This window comes from Amblyraja radiata, chromosome 15 (genome assembly GCF_010909765.2).
Source record: "Amblyraja radiata isolate CabotCenter1 chromosome 15, sAmbRad1.1.pri, whole genome shotgun sequence".
Lineage (NCBI taxonomy): Eukaryota > Metazoa > Chordata > Chondrichthyes > Rajiformes > Rajidae > Amblyraja > Amblyraja radiata.
Window position 1 is genome coordinate 9,780,547 of NC_045970.1, and position 26,533 is coordinate 9,807,079.

Consider the following 26,533-nt stretch of genomic DNA (forward strand, 5'->3'; position numbering starts at 1 on the left):
GTCTATTGTCAAAGTAAGTATAAAATGGGTATAGACATTGTCAAGCTGGAAAGGTTCCAGAGAAGATTTACAAAGATGATGCCAGGACTCAAGGGCTTGAGTTAAAGGGAGCAGTTGAGCAAGCTTGGACTCTGTTCCTTGGAGCGCAGGAGTATGAGGGGGTGATCTTATTGAGGCGTACAAATTATGAGAGGAATAGATCGGGTAAACACACAGAGTCTCCTGCCCAGAGTAGGGGAATCGAGGAACAGAGGACATAGATTGATGGCGAGGGAGGATAGTTTTAATAGGAACCTGAGGGTATCCTTTTCACACAAAGAGTGGTGGGTAGATGGGATGAACAGCCAGAGGAGGTAGTTGAGGTAGGTACTATTGCAAAGTTTAAGAAACATTTCGACAGGTACATCAAAATAATAGGTTTAGGGGGAAATGGGCCAAATGCAGCCTGGTTGTACTAGTACTAGGACATATTGGTTGGTGTGGGCAAATTGGACTGATGGGCCTGTTTCCATGCTGTATGAATCTGTGACTCTGGAAGGACACCATATGATCAATTACTGTAGAACACTGTTAATGTCAATGAAGCCATAGAGTCATAGATTCATACAGTGTGGAAACAGGCCCTTCGCCCAACTTGGCCACACAGGCCAACATGTCCCAGCTACACTAGTTCCACCTGCCATGCATTTAACTCATATCTCTCTAAACTTATATTTTTGATGTATCTGTGTAAATGTTTCTTAAACGTTACAATTGTACCTCCTTCAACTACCTCCTCAGGCAGTTCGTTCCATATATCCATCACACTCTGTGTGAAAAGGTTACACCTCAGATTCCTATTAAATCTTTTCGCCTTCACCTTATGTTCTCTGGTTTTCGATACCCCTTCTCTGGGCAAGAGACTCTGTGCATCTATTCTTCTCCAGATTTGATATACTTCGATAAGATCACCCCTCATCCTCCTGTGTGCCAAGGAATAAAGTCCCAGCCTGCTCGTCCTCTCCCTATAGCTCAGACCCTCTAGTCTAGGCAACATCCTCTTAAATCTTCTCTGTATCTTTCCAATTTGACAAACTCTTTCCTATAACATGGCGCCCAGCACTGGACGCAATATTCTAAACATGGCCTCTTATACAACTACAACATGACCTCCCATCTTCTATATTCAATACTTTGACTGTTAAAGGCCAATGAGCCAAAAAGCCTTTTTGACCACCATATCTGTCTGTGATGCCATCTTCAAGGAGGCATGTACCTGCCCTCCAAGACCCTTCTGCTCTACATCACTCCCCAGAGCCTTACCATTCATTTTGTACGCCTGCCAACGTTAGACTTTCCAAGATGCACGACCTTGCATTTCTCTGTATTAAATTCGATCAACCATTCTTCAGCCCACCTGGCCAACCGTTCAAGAACCTGCTGCAATTTTTGACATCTATCTTCACTGTTTTACAATCCTCCATCTGATGTCATCTATTAACGTTGCACTGCTGAATGCCTGGGCACTTCAACAATGCCTGTTAAAGATTCAATTCTTGCAAATAATAGTTAACTGTTTTCTACTAGAGGTAACTACAATGCTGTGAGTGTTTCAATTATTCTTTAAATTTATGAAATCTTGCAGAAAGTGGCAGGGCTAGTACTGAAGGGCTTTGTTCTGACTTTAAGGCTTGTGTATAAATCGATTGACCCCAGACATAGGTTTGCTTTCCTTGCTTAACAGCATTACTGCAAGATTGAAAAAAGGGCACATAGACCAGCACAAGCTGCTAAAGGCAGTGGATGAGGAGAAGAGATTTTTCAGCAGCCTAAAAGAACTGTCCCACGGTACAAGTTCATTCCAAGAGCTCTCACGAGTTTAAAAAAAAATCAAATTTGTGGTAAGCACGGAGTATGAACATAACAGGTATGTAGGAGCTCGGGGACGTCTCTTAGCGCTAACGGCAGGTACTCGGGAAGACTCGCTAATGGCAGGTAAGCACAGGAAGACTCGTGAAGATTTTTCAACATGATGAAAAATGTCCACGAGAGCCCCGAGTACAGACGAGTGGCCATTACTGTAAATCTCCGAGTTCGAATCAGGGCAAACTCGGGAGAACTCTTGGAATGAACTTGTACCATGGGACAGAGCTTTATGTCTGTCTAAAGTGTTAAGAGATCAAATCTCCTGCTTGAACCAACAAGGAACATTTAATGAGACAACTACACTAAATAAAAAAACCCATCCTCACTGAAATCTCCCCAACTGCTGCAAACATGAATGCGACTTCAGAATTGGGCAAGGATTTCGGTGATTGGGGACACAAGCAAAAATGAATGAATGAAATGAATGACAAGTCACAGTGAAATTCTTTGCTTGCATACCCAAGGTATGCAAATAGTTGCCACATAAAGGGCGCCACCAAAGTTATAAAGTATCCTGTACCAGGTCCATCTTTGTCTCCCCCTCCCCCTCCCTCATGGTGGTCCCCCCACGCCAGGTCCTTCGCTGATCCTCCCCTCGGCAGCAGCATCCTCACTCCCACATGGTCCATCCTCGTCCGTTGACCGGCGCCTTCATCGGCCGCTGCACCGACCTCTCCACTAACGCTGCCGGGTCCTCTTCCGGGCGCCTCCGTGGCGCCGACGCAGGCTCCAGCCGTGGGCTCTGCAGACCCGGGCTCCGGGCTCTGGCTTCTCTGTGGCCTTCCGGGAGGTGTCCCCTTTGCATTAGAAGTTGTAGGCATGTCCAACGATTTGCATGTTTTCTTACATTATTGCATTGAGAGGTTGGGGAGAGAGTGTAATTGAAGTTGTATATTTAAAGAGAGCAGTCACATTTCACAGCAAGTGCAATGTATCCGTGGCTTTGCAAGGACAGCCAGCTTCCATCTCCTCTGTGCAGATCTAATTGATAGTTCTTCTGCTCTTTGCGGATGCCCATAAATTCTGACAAGTTCCATCGGCAACAAGAACTCTGTTGTTTCCTTGTCTGGCAACAGACCACAGGCAGCAGATCATCCAGGATTTCACCCAATACCCGGGAAGCAGCACAATGATTTCATTCTGCAGAATCCTGTTGTGCCAATGGACTGGAGCTGCTGCAACAAAAATAGGCCAAGAAACTGGATGAAATAGTCTATCCGCTGACCACACGGCTGAAGTACAGCAAAGCGCATGCAGAGGGTTGGGCATTGTACACCACGCCAGCACATTATCCATCTTCCATTGCCTTGAAAGTTATTGTGTTGCCTTCTGGAAGTGCTTCACTCTGCTTGAGCTCCATCTGCTGCTGATTCTGACCTGCACCAAGTCCCGTCTACTAGTCACGTTTGTCCGTGATTAACTTTGTTGAGAGTTGAGCGATATGATATTGTTGGACTGTGAACAGTCAGAGGTCAGAAGGAAACTGCAGATGCTGGTTTTCACTGAAGATAGACACAAAGAGTTGGAGTAAGTCAATAGGACAGGCAGCATTTCTGGAGAAAAGGAATGGGTGACATTACGGGTCGAGACCCTTCTCCAGATTGAGTCCGGGGGTGGAAACGGGAGATATACAGTAGATGGTGATGTACAGAAATGTTTTTGCATATCTTTCATTCATTTGTTCTCCCTACATCACCGTCTATATCTCTCGTTTCTCTTTCCCCCGACTCTCTGTCTGAAGAAGGGTCTTGACCGGAAATGTCACCCTTTCCTTCTCTCCATAGATGCTGCCTGTCCTGCTGAGTACTCCAGCACTTTGTGTCTATCTTCACTGCTGCGGCTGTCCTCATGTGGCATCTGAATCTCCCATCACTGAGCTAGGCAAGTCATGCAAAGTCATTGATCGTCCTGCCATGTTCCATCTAGGCCCTCAAGACTTGGCTTTTGACAATGGCACTCACATCTAAATGTCTTCATTATCTTTGTTGGGTTTATCTGGAGGATCGCTTCCTATTCCACAAAGGCTCCACTGCAGCATCTGAAAAGATCACCCTGTTTGCCAGTCTATTCAGATCAGAATGAACATTGACTTCTGGAGAAAGGTCTGGAAAAATGCTGGAGAAACTCAGCGGGTGCAGCAGCATCTATGGAGCGAAGGAAATAGGCGACATTTCGGGCCGAAACCCTTCTTCAGACTGATGGGGGGTGGGGGGGGGAGAAGGAAGGAAAAAGGGAGGAGGAGGAGCCCGAGGGCGGGGGGATGGGAGGAGACAGCTCAAGGGTTAAGGAAGGGGAGGAGACAGCAAGGGCTAGCAAAATTCATCACTTCTCTGTTCCAGGTATCAACCGCTCTACATCGCTGAGACCAAGCGCAGGCTTGGCGATCGCTTCGCCCATCACCTCCACTCAGTTCGCAATAACCAACCTGATCTCCCGGTGGCTCAGCACTTCAACTCCCCTCCCATTCCGAATCCGACCTTTCTGACCTGGGCCTCCTTCATGGCCAGAGTGAGTCCCACTGAAAATTGGAGGAGCAGTACCTCATATTTTGCTTGGGTAGTTTACGCCCCAGCGGTATGAACATTGACCTCCAAATTCAGGTAGTCCTTGCTGTCTCCCTCCTTCCCTTCCCCTTCTCAGTACTCCTACAGCCTACTGTCTCCGCCTCTTCCTTTCTTTTTCCCGCCCCTCCCCACATCAGTCTGAAGAAGGGTCTCGACCCGAAACGTCACCTATTCCTTCGCTCCATAGATGCTGCCTCACCTGCTGAGTTTCTCCAGCAATTTGGTCTCTGGAATGATTTCTGCGATTACTTTTACTACCGACTGCTGCCGCAGTACAAATCACACTCAACATCTGTAAACTGGCTTCATGTGCTTCAGGCTATCTGTAGTACAAACCGCTCACAGTCTTTGGTCCCTGGCCAAGGCTAACAGGCATTTAACAGCATGGTTAATATTAACTGCTTGGAGAAATTATGAAATTGAGCAGGTGGCAAGATAATGGTGCACGGCATGCAAGGAACCAAGGGGTTAATTGTGCATTGAACTCTCCGTACCCATTTTCAGGAGCTATCCAATTCAGGCCTACAGGGGTTTCTGTGTTTAATAATAATTACCAGACATTATGGTGAAGAATATTTAACATGCTGGTTTACAATAATTATTTGTCTGATGATGTTCCAACTCCAACTTATATGGGTCAAGTGTTGAATATGCAACAGTTACAGTATTATCATCAAGTTAGCAGTATTGATGGATCCAAAGAGCATTTAGTGAAAAAAGTTGCGGGAAATCAATTTTGGCTTGTTTACAGACATATTGAAATGATGTAAATCACGGTGAAACAAAGATATCCAATCCATCTGGCTGAATAAAAGGTTCGCACAGTATATTTTCGTAGAGACAATGGCCTAAAAGTTAATTCCTGATCAGTACCGCCAAATGTATCAAAAGAATATATTCTGTCTCAAACTTCAACACAGTTGACGTCCACACCGTGTCATTTGCACTCGAGCTGGTTAACAAGTTGGTCAATAAGTAGCTGCTGAGACCGCACTGCGATGTTTTAATAACCCGATAAACAACTTCATGCCAAGAGAGTGAATTGACTTTATCAATTTTCTGAAAGGCTAATGTGACATTTTCTTTTATTTTGTTATTCATGCAGCAATTTGAACGCGATTTAAGAAGATATTGCAGCCAAGAGAAAAGGATGTTACTCGACAACCATGGTCTCTATGATAGAAATACGGTAAAGTGACACACAACAGATCACATTTTTTTGTTTGCTTAAGTAGTTACGTTTTAAGGAGATTCTGTCTGAATTATAATGGGACATAATTTAAAACTCAGTTGACAACTTGACTGTGTTAGCAGCCAAATAAAAATACAGATAGATTTGACCAGAGCAATGTCACTGTCCTCGTGTGCTCATCAAACTAATAGACCTTCCAGTGGTGGGCACTGGGCATTGGATTACACCGTGAATGGTGATGGAATAGTCTGACAAGCTCACAGGATGCTCTTGCTACGGCTCCAGAGATGTTATTAAGTGAACTCAGAATGCACTCAAGACCTGTTAAACAGTCAAGTATTTTCTGATGAGGATAACATTAGATTTTAATGAACTCTCCCAAATGTATGACAATTTATTTTCTTTCCGGACAGCCAACATGCAATTATATGGAGCCCACGGTAAATGGGAAAAGTCAGTGATAACAAATAAGATGACTACTGAGCGATGCACAAAACTCATGTGCAATTATAGTGGTGGGGTGAAGGCAGGCATTAATGCAGAAGATGTTTCACAATGCCCAGTTAATACCATTCCTTGTCCCCTTTGCTGTCCTTGATCATTGTGTGTGCTCACTATTTTAAGGCACATTTATCATGATGGATGAGGTCAATGCAAAAGTTACGGCAAAGGATTAAGCTTGTCTTGGTTGCTCTTTAGCACCCAGACAGATACCAAACAAATCTTACAATGGTGGGTTAGTGGGACAGCTACAAGTGGATTGGGATTTGGTTGAACACTATCTCTTTTATAAGTTTTAATTGCTATTTTGTAAAACCGTGGGTTTTTTCGGAATGATATAATCTTCTAGTAATTTGTCCGATAATATGATTTGTCCTTTAATTACTATGCCATACTGTCTTCATGTTGACATTAATTAACCTGCTGTCAAAAAAAACAATGAGATGATTCTTCTTAAAGGGCTTGTCTCACTGTATGAGGTAATTCAAGAGCTCTCCCGAGTTTAAAAAAAAAATCTAACTCGTGGTAAGCACGTAAAATGTACGTAGCGGGTACGTCGGAGCTCGGGACGTCTCTTAGCGGCTCGTAACGCTAACGGCAGGTACTCGGGAAACGCAGTAAGCTCGTGAAGAGTTGAAAAATGTCCACGAGAGCCCCGAGTACCTACGAGCGACTATTACCGTAATTCTCCAAGTTTGAATCAGGGGAAACTCTGGAGAACTCTTGAATTAGCTCGTACAGTGGGACAGCCCCTTTAGTCATTGATGATTGCTTATACCTCCCCAATATATATTTGGTTAAAAATTCTCTGATGAATTTTGCTTTGCTTTGTCTTTCCAATTGTAACAGATCTGAATTATTCTGCAAAATGCTTACTTCATTCTTTGTCCTTCATGCACTCGTGATTTTGGTTGTATTTGATTATTGTCAGCAAGATGGACTTACCTCTTCTCATGAGTGATGTTGGGTTTCACAAGAGAATACATGTTTCCCAGTTTTATTTATCGGATTCAACTTGATTACTTGTGGATTTTAATAATATCTTAGATATATCAAAGTCCTTGTCAACAGCGTTCTGGAAACCCATCTGGAATTTCCAGTTTTTATTCATGTTATTCAAAATTAGTATTTGTTGTGACTTGTGATAACTCTTCATTGTTAAGTAGGCTGCAGGCTACTATGTGAGTGCTGGAGAATCCCAATGGGTCAGGCAGCACCTGTGGAGGGAATGGGGATACAATGTTTTGAGTTGGGACTCTTCTTCAGGTAGATGGAGTAGGACAACTTGACAAGTGAAGAGTGGAGGAAAGAACTGCAGATGCTGGTTTAAATCGAAATTAGACACAAAATGCTGGAGTAACTCAGCAGGACAGGCAGCATCTCTAGAGAGAAGGAATGGGTGATGTTTTGGGTCGAGACCCTTCTTCAGACAAGTGGATACAGGTGAGAGGGGTCATTGGGAGATGGGTGGACTGACTGAATAAGGCTAAATGGAGGGATAAGGATAAGGAGGGAAGAGTAAAGCCATGGGAGGGGTCTGGGTGGAAGGAGATGGGGGGTGGTGGGGGGAAACAGAGAGGATTAAACGGGAACTATGTGATTCGGGGGTGGGAGATGAGCATACAAAAGAAACAGGGTGACTCGGGTAGTAAGAGATGGTGGGAGGAATATGTGTACATGGGGATGGGAGGACAGTTGTAAGGGGCGGGGTAGTGGGTATTACTTGAAATTGGAGAATTTAATGTTCACACTGTTGGGATGTCAGCTACCCAAGCGGAATATGAAGTGTTGTTCTTCCGGTTTGCGCGTGACCTCACGCTAGCAGTGGAGAAGCCCAAGCACAGGAAGGTCAGTAATGGAATGGGAAATTGACCTCTCTGTCTGTGGCTGGAGCAGCAGCACCTCATGACTTGAGTAGCTCACACCCCATCGTATGAGCATTGAATTTTCTAATTTCAATTAAGACCCCTTCCAAACGCTCCCTCTCTTTACCCTGCCCCCTACCCTGATGGGCACACATTTCTCCCACTATCTCCCATCACCCTAATCATCTTGCTCATCTCCCATCTTCCTTACACTTATCTCCCATCCCCGGGTCAAATAATTCCTTTTTATGTTGGAAAGAACTGCAGATGCTGGTTCGCACTGAAGATAGACACAAAATGCTGGAGTAACTCAGCGGGACAGGCCGCATCTCTGGAGAGAAGGAATGGGAGACGTTTCAGGTCGAGACTCTTCTTCAGAATTTTTAGTCTTTCCCTGACTTCCGGTCTCTTCTACCCATATCCCTACTTCTGGCTTTACATTTCACTCCTTGCCTTATTTTGGTATCTGACATCCCTTTTCATCTCCAGCCAATATCACTTACTGCACCTATCTGCTAGTCACACCGCCCCAACCTTTACCTGCATATCACTTGTCAGGCTTTGCTCCACCCTTGTTCTCTGTTCCAGCTTTCTCCCCACATTCCATCAGTCTGAAGATGGGTCCTGACATAAAATGTTGTCTGTCCATTCCCTCCACAGATGCTGCCTGACCCACTGAGTTCTTCCAGCCATCTATTTTTTGCTTAAGATTCCAGCATCTGCAGTTTCTTATGTCTTGAGACATCAGATGGCAAGTGTTAGATGAATAAGTGCCAGCTTCCATATCTTTAGAGTTTAGAGTTATGTTAGTTTGGCGGCGCCTAACGGCAGCGGCTCGACTACAGTCGTCTGTCTTTTAAAAATGTTTTAGTCTTGTTAAATGTGTCTTGAGTCCAGTTTTTAATATTTTTTAGCTGTGTATACGTGGGGGGGCTGTGGGGGAAACCGTTAGTCCCTTCCCTGTACAGGGACCCGACTTTTTCCCTGTCAGGTCTCCGATGTCGTTGGGCCTAACATCGAGGAGCTGGCGGTGACCTCCGGCCGGAAATAACCTGAGGGCTCCAGTCGCGGAGTCTGCGGACCTGACATCACGGAGCTGGCTGACTTCGGTGCGGGAAGAGCTGTGGTGGCGTGCGGCTGCGACATGACTTCGGAGCTTCGGAGGCTCCAGCCGCAGGCCCGGTGGACAGGAACATCGGGAGCTCCAGGTCACTGGTGGGAGACCGCTTTTCGGAGCTCCCGCAACGGCAACTCCTCCCGCTGGAATCGCGGGGTTTAAAGGACACGGAGCGGGGCCTAACATCGCCCTGCTTAAACGGCCACAGGACTTACCATCGTCCTGCCGGGGGCTTTAACATCGGAGCCCTAGTTCACCTCGATGCTGCAGTTGGACTGCTGGACCGCGGGAGAAGAATAAAGGGAAGAGATAAGACTTTGCTTTCTATCACAGTGAGGAGGTGTTGGAGATTCACTGTGATGGATGTTTATGTAAACTGTGTAAAGTGTGGGGTTGTTTGTAATGTAAAAACTGCAGAAAATGCTATTTCGTTCAAACCAAGTTGTTTGAATGACAATAAAAGGCATTTTACTTCGGAGTCATGTGAGTGACTACGTGAAGAAGCCCGTTCAGCTGCACGTGCATCATTACGTCAGGCGCATTGGTGCAGGCGGCCGGTTGGAGCAGCAGGAGCTCCTCCAGCCCGGTAAGTTTAAACTTCAGGTAAGCTTGTTTTTCTTACCTGTTTTATTCCTTGCAGGAACCTCTTGTTCCAGAGGCTTCCTGCCCGAGGATTCGCGAGGACCGACGAGGGAACCAGCTATTGGGAAACCCCGGTTCTTGCCGCAGGTGCGGATAGCTGGGTTGTCGGGTGTCGCGAAGTTGGTCGCTGATGGGTGGTCAGTGACTTCTAGGCGCTCCGGGTGCCGGGAGGGTTTCCCTCCAATATGCACATAAACGCTGGGGTTCCCGGGGAGGGGTCCTCCAGTAGGCCGGGTGCCGGGAGGGCTTTCCCTCCGATACAAAGATTAATGCTGGGGTTCCCGGGGAGGGGACCTCCAGTAGTCGGGAGCGTTTTTCCTTCGATATAAATATAGATGCCGGGTGTCGGGAGGATTTTCCCCGATATACATATAGAGGCTGGGGTAGGGGAATCCAGTAGTTATGCAGCTTTCAGACCGCAGGGGTCCCCAGGAACGGGGTTAAATGGACCGGAACAGTCAGCCCTGGTGCTGGTTGGGTTTTTCCCTCCGGTAATATATATGGGTGCTGGGATTCCCGGGGGAGGGGAAATCCACCAGCAATGCGGTGCCCAGACCACAGAGGTCCCCAAGATATGGGGTAAACCAACCCAAGTGGTCAGTCCTGGTGCCGGGAGGGTTCCCTTCCGGTAAAATGGAAAATGTGGAGATTGACCAGGGTGGAGCCCTATTGAGAGGAGGCTCAAGCTTGATACACCCTAACATCAGGAGTTGTGTCAGTGCGGGACTATGGGAAAGTCTGCGCCAGCAGCAGGGCTGCTTAAAGGGGATGCTGAGTCTATGGCAGTGTTGGGCAGATGGGAGAGTCCGTGCCAGCAGCACCTTGTAACAGGGCTGCATAATGGGGATGCCGAGTCTATGGCAGTGCCGGCCTATTGCTCTAGGCCACGCCAGCAGTGCCTTGTAATAGGGCTGCATAATGGGGATGCCGAGTCTATGGCAGTGCCGGCCTATTGCTCTAGGCCGCGCCAGCAGTGCCTTGTAATAGGGCTGCTTAAATGTATGGAAGCAGCACCTGTAGAAGGGCTGCATGATGTCTCCCTCATGGAGGAGGTGAACTTACCAGGGCAATTTCTGACCCTGAAGGGTGAGCCTGTTGGAGAGGCTGCACCAGCAGCGCCTTGTAGTAGGGCTGCTTAATGTCTCCCTTATGGAAGAGGAGAATATGCCGGGTCAGTGTAAATTGATGCCAAGGCTGAGGGTATAGCGTGGAGCATACCACCAGGGATGAAGGGCACATGTCAGAGGTACAATTCCTGGCAGCAAGGTTGCCATCCCAACACAATGCAGTGAACACCGCTATCAGGGGACGTTAGAGCCACCCGTCGAATCTTCTATTCAGGTAAGACCTATTCCACAGGCATAGACTTGTTTCTCACGGCATGAAATCACAGAGCTTTGAAATCTTCACATAGTCACTCACGTGACTCCGAAGTAAAATAGTAAGATTAAATGAGAACTTACCAGTTTGAAGTTTGATCTTTATTTTATTAGGAGTTACGATGAGGGATTACGTGCCCTCCGCTCCCAGCCCTCATTAAGATCATCTGGTAGTTCAAGTTTTCTTTCATCTTACTATCATACTTCAGTCACTATTATTATCTGTGATTTCACACCGTTGCTTTGATGATTGACGCACGTGCGGCTGAACGGGCTTCTTCACGTAATCCCTCACCGTAACTCCTCATAAAATAAAGATCAAACTTCAAACTGGTAAGTTCTCGTTTAATCTTACAATTCTATTCTATTCAATTCTATTCTAAAAAGTGGAATTCTTTGCCATGGGAGGCTGTTGAGACCAAGTCAGTGGATATTTTTAAGGCAGAGATAGATAGATTTTTCATTAGTATCATTATTGTCAGTGGTTATGGGGAGAAGGCAGGAGAATGAGGTTTGGAGGGAGAGATATATCAGCCATGATTGAATGGCGGAATAGACTTAATGGGCCGTATGACCTAACTAGAAACATAAAAACATAGAAAATAGGTGCAGGAGTATGCCATTCGGCCATTCGAGCCAGCACCGCCATTCAATATGATCATGGCTGATCATCCAAAATCAGTACCCCGTTCCAACTTATTCCCCATATCCCTTGATTCCCTTAGCCCTAAGAGCTAGATCTAACTCTCCCTGAAAACATCCAGTGAATTTGCCTCCACTGCCTCTGTGGCAGAGAATTCCACAGATTCACAACTCTCTGGGTAAAAACCATTCTATTTCTATCACTTATCACTTATGACCAAAAGATTGAAAATTGATCTTACTGAAGCATAAGATCACAAGGAGGAAAAGTCAAGATGTCAAGATTCCAGATGATTTCATTGTTGGAAGAATCTCCAAAGAGGGAGTATATTCTCACGATAATGATCCGATCATTAAAATGTGGTGCGCAATAAAAAATAGTGGTGAAATTCTAGAGTGGTGAATCTCTGGAATTCCCTGCTTGAGGGAGTTGTGGAAGCTGGATCATTAGAAGTATTTAGAGTGGAGGTGCATGCATTTATGGATCAGAGGATCGAAGGCCAAGGGGAACTTGTTCAGAAGAAGGAACGAGGCTGAAGTAGATCAGTCATGATGATATTGAATGGTGGGCCAAACGCAGAGCGGAGAGAACTACTTCTGGTCCTTTTTCATACGTTCATGTGTTCTTACCTCTCATTGAGAGTGGATGGTAATAGGTTGGATTGAATTTGTGCACCTATTTGTGGATGGGGCATGGTTTTCCATGGTATTATGTGGAAGTAACAGTATGGATCAGTTAATCAGTACCCCAGGACAATAGTTTGGATGTTCCAGCATCACTGCTGTATCCAGTGCTCTCAGATATTTATTGATATCAGGAGGAATTAATTCAAATGAAGTGTTTACCTCTTGAAGCCCACTGATTCATGTTGTGCAAGGACACTCTGAAGCTTTACCTGGTCAAATGCTGCCTTGATACCAAGAGATATGATGCGATATGGGATAGCATATTCCTGGCAAAACCCAGCTGGGTAGTGTGCAGGTTATCAATGATCATGAGAAGATAAAGAATCAAAAGCAGTGATGGGCCTTTAGCCCCCTCGTTCAATGAGATTATGGCTGATCTTGTATCTTAGCACTTCCTTCATGCATTTATCCCTTAACGTGCAAACATCCATCAACTGTCTGAATAGGAAGCAGGTGCTGGTTTAAACCGAAGATAGACACAAAATCTGGAGTAACTCAGTGGTACAGGCAGCATCTCTGGAGAGAAGGAATGGGTGACGTTTCGGGTCAAGACCCTTCTTCAGACTGATTGCGTGTGTGAGTGACACATTTCTGTCTTTCTTCCATCAGCGGTCTCATATTTAGTCAGTGACCAGACTTGCAGTTGGATTTCAAACATTTCAAATACTCAGTACCCACAGGATGAAGACATTTCTCCTCATCTGAGTTCTCCAAAGCCATCCACTAATTTTGAGCCAGTGATTCCTTTCACTCGGCATTTCAGGCCAGGGAACTATCATCCCAGCACCTCCCCTGTCAAGCTGATAGAATATCGTTTGTTGCAATGCCAACATCTCTCATTATACTGAACTCAGGAGAGTACAGGCCCAATCTTCTTAATCTCTCTGGATAGGAATCAATCTGGTGAAACTTCATTGCACTATATCACTCTCCCCAAATATACCTTCCCTTAGGTAGTGAGACGAGACATGTGCACATTCTGCCAGGCACAGCCTCATCAATGCTGTATATAATATTTGTAAACACCTACATTCCTGTACATAAATCCTCTTGCAATAAAGGCTAACATACCATTTGCATTTCTAATTACTCCATGTACCAGCAAGGTACTAAATTTACATGATTGATATACAAAAGGACACATTTTGAAAACCAATTTTTTGTTTTCTCACCATTTTAAAATACTTAACTTTTCTATTTGTTTTCTACATTGGCAACATTGACTTCACTCAGCATTTTATCGACCGTCTGCACACAGTCACACACACACACACACACACACATCGCAAAGGCGGGGGCCAAGGAAAGCGGGGGAGCGCTAATTGAAATTCACACCCACGATGAACAGAAAGGTAAAAGACGGCTGGCACAGTTACGGTAAGTCCTTTAGAGAGAGCGGAGGGGGGTGGCGGAGAGAAAGGGAGGGAAGGGAAGAGAAGGGGGGGCTGTAGGGGTTTTGGTTCCCTTTGCTCCACTTCAGGCCCAACTGCCCGAAAAAGGGGTTCCCCTGGGTTCTAGACCTTGGAATTATGGTGGGATATGATAAAAGATAGACTTGACCAGAGCGTGCTGATGGGAGAAAACAGAAACCAAGACGGACTCAAAGCAAGTCTAAAATTTACAGGCTTTATTAAACAATGAGAAATCGAATCTCACCAACACTACATAATACGTGGCTAAACTTATGCTTTAAACTAAGACTATGGAAGGAAAATTATTGGGCACGTCGTAAAACTTACTTTACACAATTTTACTTACAAGTACACCCCCTTTCCCCTTCTTCTCTCAACCTCTATCCTATTTCAGGAACTTCACCAGCTCACTGGGGTACTTACAGCTAGATTGATGCAGGGTCCGGAGCCGACCAGCAGAGCAGTAAAGAGCACAAGTTCTGGCTTGACTCCTGCTTTTTATACCCGAGTTTCTCCCTTGAAACCCCCCAGGTGGTCCTCTGGACAAAAGGGTCTTTCGATGATTCCCAGTTTCGATCTGGCATGAACAATAGGCTTCCGATGATAATGGGTTTGCTGATGTCATGATACCTCAGCCTGATCGTTATCCCATCACCTAGATGGGCTCCCATTGTCCCGATGGATGGGTCATCCACGATGGTGATTGTCTTGCTGTTGGGCTGTTCACTCCCGTCTGCTGAGGCTCGGTTCCTTCCTTTGTGTTTCCAAGATAATCTCATTATCTCTGTCTCAGCCTTTTCTGTTCACACCATTCGCATAGTCGTGTAATGCCCAGGCCCACAGACAGGTTTGAAACTGGTTCATCCTTTGTGGATTGTGGTTTTTTCCTTTGCAGCCAGCAAGTCTGTTTTAAAAATGTCCATGGTCATCATCCCCGAGTTCTTCTATAATTTTGGAGGATTTGCCCCCAATAACTTACAGGGCGAAGGAGTGGAGACATTTTTAAGAAGCCAGACAACTTTTAATAAAGTTTAGCATGCATTTACCATTACTAGTCCGCTTACTTACTAGCTACGATTGCCTTTGATTACCTACGATAGCATTACGACCTACTATGACCTACCTCGACTAAACCCACGAGTAACAAAATATCGATTTTTTCCACGGCGACCATTTTTTACTCGCGGGCATTTTTCAGCATGTTGAAAAAAACGCCGCAACCTAGCTGAGGCCTCGAGTACGCGGGGACTACTCTTGAGCAAAGACCTCCTAGGACCTCATGTCGACCATGCCACGTGTATGAGTCGACGGCAAACTCTTCTAACCTCACAAATTAGGTCGCCGCAGTGGGACAGGCCCTTAAGGCAGCAACTCTACCGCTGCACCACCGTGCCGCTCAAAATGTTTAGTAACATCCAACGGCAGGTAACCGTGCCGTTCAAACCTACTTTCATCTATCATACGACCATATGAATAAGACTAGATTTAATTCAGGCAGTTTGCATAAGGCATATTGTTGACATTTTTAATTAAAGACGGAATAGTTCACTACCTGCAAGTCTGATCTGAGAGATGGCTTGCCAAAGGATATACTGTATTTGTGTGTTTCCCTATCAAAGGCAAGGTTCCTACAGGTTGTTTCTTGATGATGTGATATTGTACTGAATCAAGCTCAAATCGTCTTCTGGGCTGAAAGTTTGCTCGGAATAAGCTGTTCATGCTGGAAATAAAGTGCGCTTATAATGAGGTATATACAATACAATACAATACAATACAATTTATTGTCATTTGAGCCTCAGTGAGGCTCAAACGAAATTCTGTTTCCACAGCCATACAAACAAAGACAATTCCTAGACATACACACAATTTAGTTCACACAAACATCCATCACAGTGGACCCACTGTGATGGAAGGCAAAGTCTTTTCTCTCCCCTGTTCTCCATGACTCTCCCGATGTCCAAGCCCCAGGCGGGCGATGATAAGTCCCACGGCCATTTTAGGCCGTGCCGGGCGATTTACGGCCCTGCTCCCGGTCTAGAAGTCTCGAAGTGGAGCCCCCGGCGGGCGCTGGAAATGTCCCATGGCCATGAAGCCGTGCCGGGTGATGTACAGCCCCGCTCCAGGTCGTTCCAACCCCGCGACACGGGCTGGAGAAGTCGCGTTGCGGGAGCTCCGGGAAGCGGTCTCACTCTCTCCCCCTGGACCCGCGAGCTCCCGATGTCCCAGTCCTGGTCTCCGAGCCCCAGGAGTCGAGTCGCAGCAGCGAGTCACCACCGCTCCCCACGCTCCGAGGCCGGCCAGCCCCACGATGGTGAGTAGTCCGCAGCTCCGCAGCTCCGCAGTCTCCCGAGCCCCCGGGTCGTTCAGGTTGGAGGCTGCTCCACGGTGCTAGGCCCCAACGACAACGGAGACCCGACAGGGAAAAGGTCGGGTCTCCCGCACAGGGAAGAGATTTTAAACAGTTTCCCCCTGCCACCCCCCCCCCCCCCCCCGCCCCCCACATATACACATTTAAAACCAGTATTAAAAAACACCAACACTACATTTAACTAGACAAAAAATTAAAAAAAGACAGACAGGCTGTAGGGGCCACTGCAACGGGTGAGTCGCGCCGCCAACCAATATTATTCTAAGACCACTAAATATAAAATATTCCATCAGTATAAAGATATTCTGAGACCATTAAATCTATGGAAACATTTATGCATATTACCTGACTCTACATAGTAGCATTAAATAACTTACCAAAGTTGATCCTGAACTGAGATTGTCAAGCAAGATGGAAGAAACGTTTAATCAATATGCTCAAAAAGCTTGGGCAGTTTACAACTCAGTATAATATTGATTTCTTTAACTCTAAGTACCCCTTGCATCCCCTCTCTCTCTCTGTCCCTCCCCCACCCAAGTCACTGGACTAGCTTCAGTCGTCTTGTTGAGTCTCTTTGTCCGCTTTCACCTAGCCCACAGCTAACAATGCCCTGTTTCCTTGATCATTGTAACTTTTTTGCATATCATTCATGCATCTATATCTCTCTATATCACCTCTATATCTCTCGTTTCTGTTTCCTCTTTCAGTCTGAAGAAGGGTCTCGACCCAAAACATCACCTATTCCTTTTCTCCAGAGTTGCTGTCTGACCCGCTGAGTTAATCCAGCTTCTTGTGTCTATCTTCAGTTTCAACCAGCATCTGCTGTTCCTACCAACTCAAAAATTAAAGCAGTTTAGAAAGTTACATTGGCAAGTGTGACATCTGTTAATCAATAGAAACTGTTTAACAGGGGCAAGAGATTAATAACAGAATATTCATAAACCTAAGATTTTGGAAGCAATTGATTTGGTTATGACTTGCTGTAACCACTGGCTTCTCTTCAACTGCACCTCCTTACGTGTGTAAGAACAGAGAGCTGCTGGACTCAAGGAATCCGATGGCGGAATCAACCCATCCTCTTGCCAACTTCCTGTGGCCGATGAATTCCATGATTGCTGCATGTAACCTGAGCTGACAATATTTCTGAGTGACTGCACTTAACTTGCAACACCGGGCAAGTTGTTGTTGGTGGTGCACGGTGGCACAGTGGTAGAGTTGCTGCCCTACAGCCCCAGAGACCCGGGTTCGATCCCGACCACGGGAGCTCTCTGAACGGAGTTTGTCCATTCTCCCCGTGACTGCGTGACTTTTCTCCGAGATTTTCGGTTTCTTACCACACTCCAAAAACGTACAGGTTTGTAGGTTAATTGGCTTGATATAAGTGTAAATTATCCCTATGGAGGACAGTGTTAATGCGCGGGGATCGCTGGTCGCTGCGGACTCAGTGGGCCAAATAGGCCTGTTTCCGTGCTGGATCTTTAAACTGAACTAAGCTAAAATAAATCTAGTGCTGCCCTTAAAGGAGAGGTACACTGTAGATGCAGCAGGCATTTGAAAAGTTAATCTGAACTGGGAGCTATATGTGAATGGAATATATTTGTATGGCGTATTGTACTTGAGTTTTACTTGATATGTATATACTGATTTGGATACAAACCAAAGCTTTTCACTGTACCTCAGTACATGTGACAATAATAAACCTAAGCCTATACAGTCAATGTTAAGTGTAGTCAGGAACTGCAGATGCTGCTTTAAACCGAAGATAGACACAAAATGCTGGAGTAACTCAGCGGGACAGGCAGCATCTGCTTGCAATCTTAAGGGTCACCTTGGTTGAAACACCACAAAGAGTCCATTTACCTCAAAGGTTTAGTCAAAGTCAATGAATGCATTATCAAGTGCTATGTACTTCCAAATATACCACTAGATTCAGGCACAGCTAAATGCTCCGCATACTTATCAGACATCTAACAACACCTTCTAGACAAGGACATATCTAACATTCACAGGTTCATCTCGATCTCATGCATTTGCATCTGTTACAAGACTCATAACCACATTAGCTTGCATCTATTCTCAGTAATTCAACCATAACAGGATGCCCCCCCACCCAACACAATGTGCAGACTTATGGGCCTGTCCCACTTAGGCGATTTTTTGGGCGACTCCAGGCGACTGCCACAATATTTGAAACATTTTCGGCAACAGTGGCGACAATTTTTGCTGTCGCAGGTTGTCATAGGTTGACGTAGGCGTTGTCGTAGGTTGTCGTGTGTGCTGTCGTGAGTTGTCGCCAAGTGTCGAAGCTGAAATCCATTAAAACTAGTCCCTGGCAGTCGTCTAAAGAGTCGCCTAAGTGGGACAGGCCCATTACTGAGACACGTCATCCACTCTAACAGCCGGCACACTAATATAGGTAATGGGTGCCGAGCAGAGGAGGAAAAAACACAGCCAAGTTCTTCTGCACTTGTAGAGGAAATGACGGCTGCCAAAACTGGAAGGACTACCGCTGGGATCATAGCCAGCGACAGGAGTGAAATGACACATGAGAGTAATTCATAACCTGCGCTCCTTCTGCTGACCCCCCACATCTGCTGATCTCTAATCTGCCGATGGTACAGTCATGATCTTTCCAGGCAGACGGGATGTGCAGCATGGCCAGAAGAGGAAGAACAACGGGTAAAACGTTAGAAGACAGGATGACTTAAACAAAATATCAGTCGCCCAGTTTGAGACTTAAGCGGCCTTTTCACGGGGCGACTTGACGCAAGAGTTAACCGGAGTTTAACATCGTGGGAACCTCGTGCGATAACAGTACGGCATTCGTGGACCACCGTGGACCACCGTGGCGCTAACGGCAGGTCATCGTGTAACTTGGTCACTCGTGAGAAAATTCAAGAAAGTTTGAATTTCTCCAAGATTGACTTGTACACTTGTGGTTGAGTATTGCAACATTATATCAACGTAGTGGCCAGTGCGATATCCGTAATAACTCTTGCGGGTACCGTTGGAACTCCTGCGAACGGTGAACCCGGAAGCTGGACAGAGGGTCAGAAGGTGAGTAAAAATTATCTTATGTGGGATTGAATTTAAAAAATAAATAAAAATAAAGATTTGCATCCGCATATGGACATCAACTTATTCATGAGTTATGTTAATGAGATTCAAGAAAATAACTATAATCTTTAAAAGGGACTTTAAAAGGGACTTTACTGAAAGGTTACGCATTTTTATGGTCCGTGAGAAATTTTTCACATGTACTTCTTTGAGAGATACAGGTCGGAGTCCTCGGGTCCAGGGGTCCGGAACGCTACCAATCAATGTTGTACAGAGACCCGTGTAAGGAGTGAACTGCACATGCTGGTTTAAACCAAAGACAGACACAAAAAGCTGGAGTAACTCAGCGAGTCAAGCAGCATCTCTGGAGAAAAAAAGCTGATGTTTCGGGACGAGACACATCTTCAGACTCAATTCCGATTAGGCTGTCTGAAGAAGGGCTCCGATTCGAATCGTCACCTATTCTTTTTCTCCAGAGATGCTGCCTGACCCGCTGACTTACTCCAGCTTTTTATGTTTTTCTTCCCAGATCTGACTTACCTGCTGAGTTACACCAACATTTTGTGTCCTTCTGTGCGTATTAACCAGCATTAACCAGCGTCTGCAGTTCCTTTAGACATTACCTAACTTCAGATTTTAGAGATATAGCGCGTGGGAACTCCTGCGAACGGTAAACCCGGAAGCTGGACAGAGGGGACAGAAGGTGAGTAAAACAGGTGGTCTCAATATCGACAAGGGAACATGTGTCCTTCGAGGACGTCCCACCTAATTGTCATTGTTGGATAATCTTTTTAACAGGAACACTTGCAGAGATGGCTCCCAGAAAATCTCAAAGAAAGGGGGTAAAGCGTGTCAGAGATGTTTTTGCCATGTTGTGCTATTCAGTTTCTATATTGTTTCAGTTTCTATATCTATATTGTTGCTCTATTCAGTTTCCCAGGGGGTCGGGACGGGACTGGAGTTGGGAGGGAAAGGTGGGGGAGTCGAGGGAGAGGAGGGGGAGACAGATGGGGGTGTCTTCATTTACTGGCGGCGGGTGTCTGTCACTGAAACAGGCAGGTGAGATTTCACATCCACCTTGTGTGTGCCTCTCTCTCTCTCTCCCTCCCTCTTACACAGGCTGAGAGACTCTACCTCTGTGAGTGTACGTCTCTTTCTCCCCCTCTCCCACACACAGTAAGACCGAGGTACTGTGCTCAGTCCATCTGTGTCTCCCACATGCACAGTAAAATATGTCTCCAAATGAGCCAATTCAACCAAGGGAGGATATATATAGTGTGTGAAAAAAAAAGTTACATCATTTGTGTCACGTGTAGTTCACGATGTTCATTCAAGATTTAACGCGAAAGCTCGGGAAACGGACAAGTCACTCGCACAAATAACAGAAATGCCGAGTACCGTGGGAACTCTTTATCTACCCCCCGTTATATCGTGCGAGACTCGTGCTGGACCACGACCTCTTCACTCTGGTGACATCTTGCGTCAACTCGCCCCGTGAAAAAGCCCCATTACAGCGAGCAGCTCAGAAACTGCATAATTTAAGGTTAGGGTGTTAGTTTGCAGGCAACGGGGTTGTTGTTCCGTTTGCCATTGTTTCTCATGTCTTCAAAGGTGATTAGTCTACTGGACATCATCCACTTGGATTCGCCCATGTGTCCATTCATTTTGTAATATGTGGGCTAGGTTGGGAGAGTTAGGTAAATCTGAGAAACATAGAAATATAGAAAATAGGTGCAGGAGTAGGCCATTCAGCCCTTCGAGCCTGCACCGCCATTCAATATGATCATGGCTGATCATCCAACTCAGTATCCCGTACCTGCCTTCTCTCCATACCCTCTGATCCCCTCAGCCACAAGGGCCACATCTAACTCCCTCTTAAATATAGCCAATGAACTGGCCTCGACTACCCTCTGTGGCAGAGAGTTCCAGAGATTCACCACTCTCTGTGTGAAAAAAGTTTTTCTCATCTCGGTTTTAAAGGATTTCCCCCTTATCCTTAAGCTGTGACCCCTTGTCCTGGACTTCCCCAACATCGGGAACAATCTTCCTGCATCTAGCCTGTCCAACCCCTTAAGAATTTTGTAAGTTTCTATAAGATCCCCTCTCAATCTCCTAAATTCTAGAGAGTATAAACCAAGTCTATCCAGTCTTTCTTCATAAGACAGTCCTGACATCCCAGGAATCAGTCTGGTGAACCTTCTCTGCACTCCCTCTATGGCAATAATGTCCTTCCTCAGATTTGGAGACCAAAACTGGACGCAATACTCCAGGTGTGGTCTCACCAAGACCCTGTACAACTGCAGTAGAACCTCCCTGCTCCTATACTCAAATCCTTTTGCTATGAAAGCTAACATACCAATCGCTTTCTTCACTGCCTGCTGCACCTGCATGCCTATTTTCAATGACTGGTGTACCATGACACCCAGGTCTCGCTGCATCTGCCCTTTTCCTAATCGGCCACCATTTAGATAATAGTCTGCTTTCCTGTTTTTGCCATCAAAATGGATAACCTCACATTTATCCACATTATACTGCATCTGCCAAACATTTGCCCACTCACCCAGCCTATCCAAGTCACCTTGCAGTCTCCTAGCATCCTCCTCACAGCTAACACTGCCCCCCAGCTTAGTGTCATCCGCGAACTTGGAGATATTGCCTTCAATTCCCTCATCCAGATCATTAATATATATTGTAAATAGCTGGGGTCCCAGCACTGAGCCTTGCGGTACCCCACTAGTCACTGCCCGCCATTGTGAAAAGGACCCGTTTACTCCTACTCTTTGCTTCCTGTTTGCCAGCCAGTTCTCTATCCACATCAATACTGAACCCCCAATGCCGTGTGCTTTAAGTTTGTATACTAATCTCTTATGTGGGACCTTGTCGAAAGCCTTCTGGAAGTCTAGATACACCACATCCACTGGTTCTCCCCTATCCACGCTACTAGTTACATCCTCGAAAAATTCTATAAGATTCGTCAGACATGATTTACCTTTCGTAAATCCATGCTGACTTTGTCCAATGATTTCACCACTTTCCAAATGTGCTGCTATCCCATCTTTAATAACTGACTCTAGCAGTTTCCCCACTACCGATGTTAGACTAACTGGTCTGTAATTCCCCGTTTTCTCTCTCCGTCCCTTCTTAAAAAGTGGGGTTACGTTTGCTACCCGCCAATCCTCAGGAACTACTCCAGAATCTAAAGAGTTTTGAAAGATTATTACTAATGCATCCACTATTTCTGGAGCTACTTCCTTAAGTACTCTGGGATGCAGCCTATCTGGCCCTGGGGATTTATCGGCCTTTAATCCATTCAATTTACCCAACACCACTTCCCGACTAACCTGGATTTCACTCAATTCCTCCAACTCCTTTGACCCGCGATCCCCTGCTATTTCCGGCAGATTATTTATGTCTTCCTAAGTGAAGACGGAACCAAAGTAGTTATTCAATTGGTCCGCCATATCCTTGTTCCCCATGATCAACTCACCTGTTTCTGACTGCAAGGGACCTACATTTGTTTTAACTAATCTCTTACCTTCTGTGGCAGAGAATTCCAGAGATTCACCACTCTCTGTGTGAAAAATGTTTTTCTCATCTCGGTCCTAAAAGACTTCCCCCTTATCCTTAAACTGTGACCCTTGTTCTGGACTTCCCCAACATCGGGAACAATCTTCCTGCATCTAGCCTGTCCAACCCCTTAAGAATTTTGTGAGTTTCTATAAGATCCCCCCTCAATCTTCTAAATTCTAGCGAGTACAAGCCAAGCCTATCCAGTCTTTCTTCATATGAAAGTCCTGACATCCCAGGAATCAGTCTGGTGAACCTTCTCTGTACTCCCTCTATGGCAAGAATGTCTTTCCTCAGATTAGGAGACCAAAACTGTATGCAATACTCCAGATGTGGTCTCACCAAGACCCTGTACAACTGCAGTAGAACCTTCCTGCTCCTATACTCAAATCCTTTTGGTATGAATGCTAACATACCATTCGCTTTCTTCACTGCCTGCTGCACCTGCATGCCTACTTTCAATGACTGGTGTACCATGACACCCAGGTCTCGTTGCATCTCCCCTTTTCCTAATCGGCCACTAGTCTTACTAGTGATATCTATGTGGATGAGTTATTGGCATGAATGGCTTGCAGCCAAGGCAGGATTAGGGCAGTTTATGCCTCCCTACATAAGTTCCCTTGCAGTGGAAATTGCACAGACTAGAGGTTGGTAGATTTGCATTATGAAGTTCATTAGGCCAGGCTATGAAAATCTGCATGTTTCGTTAAGAATCATTTAACACTGAGATGAGAAAAACTTTTTCACCCAGAGAGTTGTGAATTTGTGGAATTCTCTGCCACAGAAGGCAGTGAAGGCCAAATCACTGGATGAATTGAAGAGAGAGATAGAGCTCCAGGGGCTAGTGGAATCAAGGGCTATGGGTAGAAGGCAGGCACGGGTTACTGATTGTGGATGATCAGCCATGATCACAATGATTGGCGGTGCAGGCTAGAAGGGCCAAATGGCCTCCTCCTGCACCTATTTTCGATGTTTCTATGTTTGTAAGAAACTATTCGAAGGGCTTTACCCAGAGGTTGCAAGTGGTGGACAATCTGTTCCTTGTATACATTTGGTAGACAATATCTTAACATTTACTACAGCAGATTTCTTAAAGCCTGGTGCTGCAGTGGTAGTTGGTACTGCTCTCATGTTAACAATATGGGGCTGCATAGTGGCACAGTGTTAGTGTTGCTGCCTTACAGCGCCAGAGACCTGGGTGCGATCGTGACAATGGGTGGTATGGGTGAACAGTTCGATCCTTACTATGGGTGTTGTCTGTACGGAGTTTGTACATTCTTTCCGTGACTGCGTGGGTTTTCCTTGGGTGCTCAGGTTTCCTCTCACATTCCATAGATGTACAGGTTTCTAGGTTAATTGGCTCCAGTAAAAATTGTCCTGAGTGTGTAGGAATGTGCTAGTGTTCGGGGATGGCAGTTTGCGTGGACTAGGTGGACCGAAGGGCCTGTTTCTGTGCTGCATCATAAACCAAACTATACTAAATGCATATTAGCATGAGTCTTTGGAGCCAGGATCAATTATCAAACAGAAGTTGATGTTGATTTATTTAAAACAGATACAGCCAGCCAGCCAAAATCTTGCTCAGATTAGACTAATCTAAACGTGATAGAGGTGAAGAGAAATGGGAAGACTTAGCTTCGGCCTAGACAGCTGAAGGCATGCCATCAATTGTGGAGGCAGGAAAAGAAAGAAGGACAAGATTACAGGAACACTGAGATTTCAGAGAGGGATGAGGCAGAAGGAAGTTACATGAATCATGAAGGAATTTGAATGCAAGAGTACGTATTTTAAAACAAAGGTGTTGCCTGACTAGCGAATCAGTGGGCACGGGTGCAGAGAGTGACTTGGAGCTGGTGCAGGTTAGGATACGAACACGCCGCCCATTCCTTCTCTCCATAGATGCTGCGTCACCCACGGAGTTACTCCAGCATTTTGTATCTACCAACAGGACATTCGATGAGTCCAGAAATACAGAAAGTGCATAATACTGAATGAGTCAAATCCAGAAGCAAGAATGATGAAGATGTGGGGATATGTACTGCAGGTTAAATTCTTGATGATGGCAAGATAATGGGTTGGTAACTCAGGTCGGAGTCACACAGAACAGTTGCAATACCTCTGATGGTGGCCAGCAAGTTTGGTAGCCGAGAAATGGAATGTGAAGGCAATGGCTTTGGCTTTGCCAGTCGATAATTAGAGGGAAGTTTGTGTTCCTTGTCAGAAAGGTTCCCATTTTGTGAGTGGATAGAGAAGAAAACCAGAGGCAACAATGGAGTCAACAGAGGTGCTGGTGAAGCTGGTACTGCAGCATTCATGTAGAAGCTAAGGGTTACATGGACAGTTGCTGGAGGATGGGAGAAAATAAAGGAAATTGATTTTCTTCAATGACTGAATGCTTGAGGAAAGGGAAGACATAGGGGTGAGTGGATCTGTGGGATTAGCCCGAATTGTTTGTGCCAACTCCACCATTAGGAACCGATGATCTCCTTCTGCAGTACAGTCGGTTCACTCGTAAGCCAGGAGATTTCTCCCCCTCTGTGAGGAATCCACTTGCTTTGCCTCACAATGCAGCTTATCTCAGTTGTGCTGCTTTTTATTTTAAAAACTGCTTCTCCCTGAATCAGTGCTGGCAAATGTTGATGAGGAGGATATTAATACCGCATGGCTCTGCCTTGCTCCGGGTCACTGACGGTGTTAACAAGCTGCCGTTCCAACCCTACAATTAAGTAAATAGCACAAATGAAAGACAGCCGGTTCCATAAACCTTCCCAGCAGAGCCTGAAATGTTTAAAACTGCACGTTCCCCCTCAGATTATACAAAAGCAGGAAACAGGCCCTTCACACATTAGCACTATCCTACACACACTAGGGATAATTTACACATACACCAAGCCAATTAACCTACATACCTGTACATCTTTGGAGTGTGGGAGGAAACCGAAGATCTCAGAGAAAACCCATGCGCTCGCGGGGAGAACGTACATACTTCATACAGACAGCACCCGTCGTCGGGATCAAACCCGGGTCCCTGGCGCTGCAAGCACTATAAGGCTGCAACTCCATCACTGCACCACCAAGGCCGTGTTTTTATACATTAGAAAGCTACAACATGAGACACAGTGACAGGTGGGAGTCTGGGACTAGAGGTCATAGGCTCAGAATTAAAGGACGTTCTTTTAGGAAGGAGAGGAGGAATTTCTTTAGTCAGAGGGTGGTGAATTTGTGGAATTCTTTGCCACAGAAGGCTGTGGAGACCAAATCAATGGATATTTTTAAGGCAGAGATTGATAGATTCTTGATTAGTTCGGGTGCCAGGGGTTATGGCGAGAAGGCAGGAAAATGGGGTTAGGAGGGAGAGATAGATCAGCCATGATTGAACGGCAGAGTAGACTTGATGGGCCAAATGGCCTAATTCTGCTCCTATCACTTATGACCTTATGCCAGTCTAAATAATCCATACAAATCATCTAAGAATGGTGTGTATTCTTAAATATTTCAATGCTTACACTAGTATAATGACATGGGGACAACAGAGAGCGGAAGGGTGGCAGTAAGCCTAAACATGGGGGGAAATAAGTTGCCCCATCTCTTTTCCTCTAATCTATGAGATACTGTAAGCTGACAGAATGCATACG

The 26,533-nt window shown here is 45.6% G+C and overlaps 1 protein-coding gene across 1 annotated transcript in view; it reads left to right on the forward strand.

Annotated features, from left to right (window-relative positions):
- Positions 1-26,533, forward strand: part of dntt (DNA nucleotidylexotransferase) — a 367,455-nt gene that overhangs the window by 287,149 nt on the left and 53,773 nt on the right. Inside the window, exon 10 of the mRNA XM_033033629.1 lies at positions 5,575-5,658. Within this exon, the coding sequence (XP_032889520.1) occupies positions 5,575-5,658 (84 nt within the window). The remainder of the gene's footprint in view (positions 1-5,574; positions 5,659-26,533) is intronic.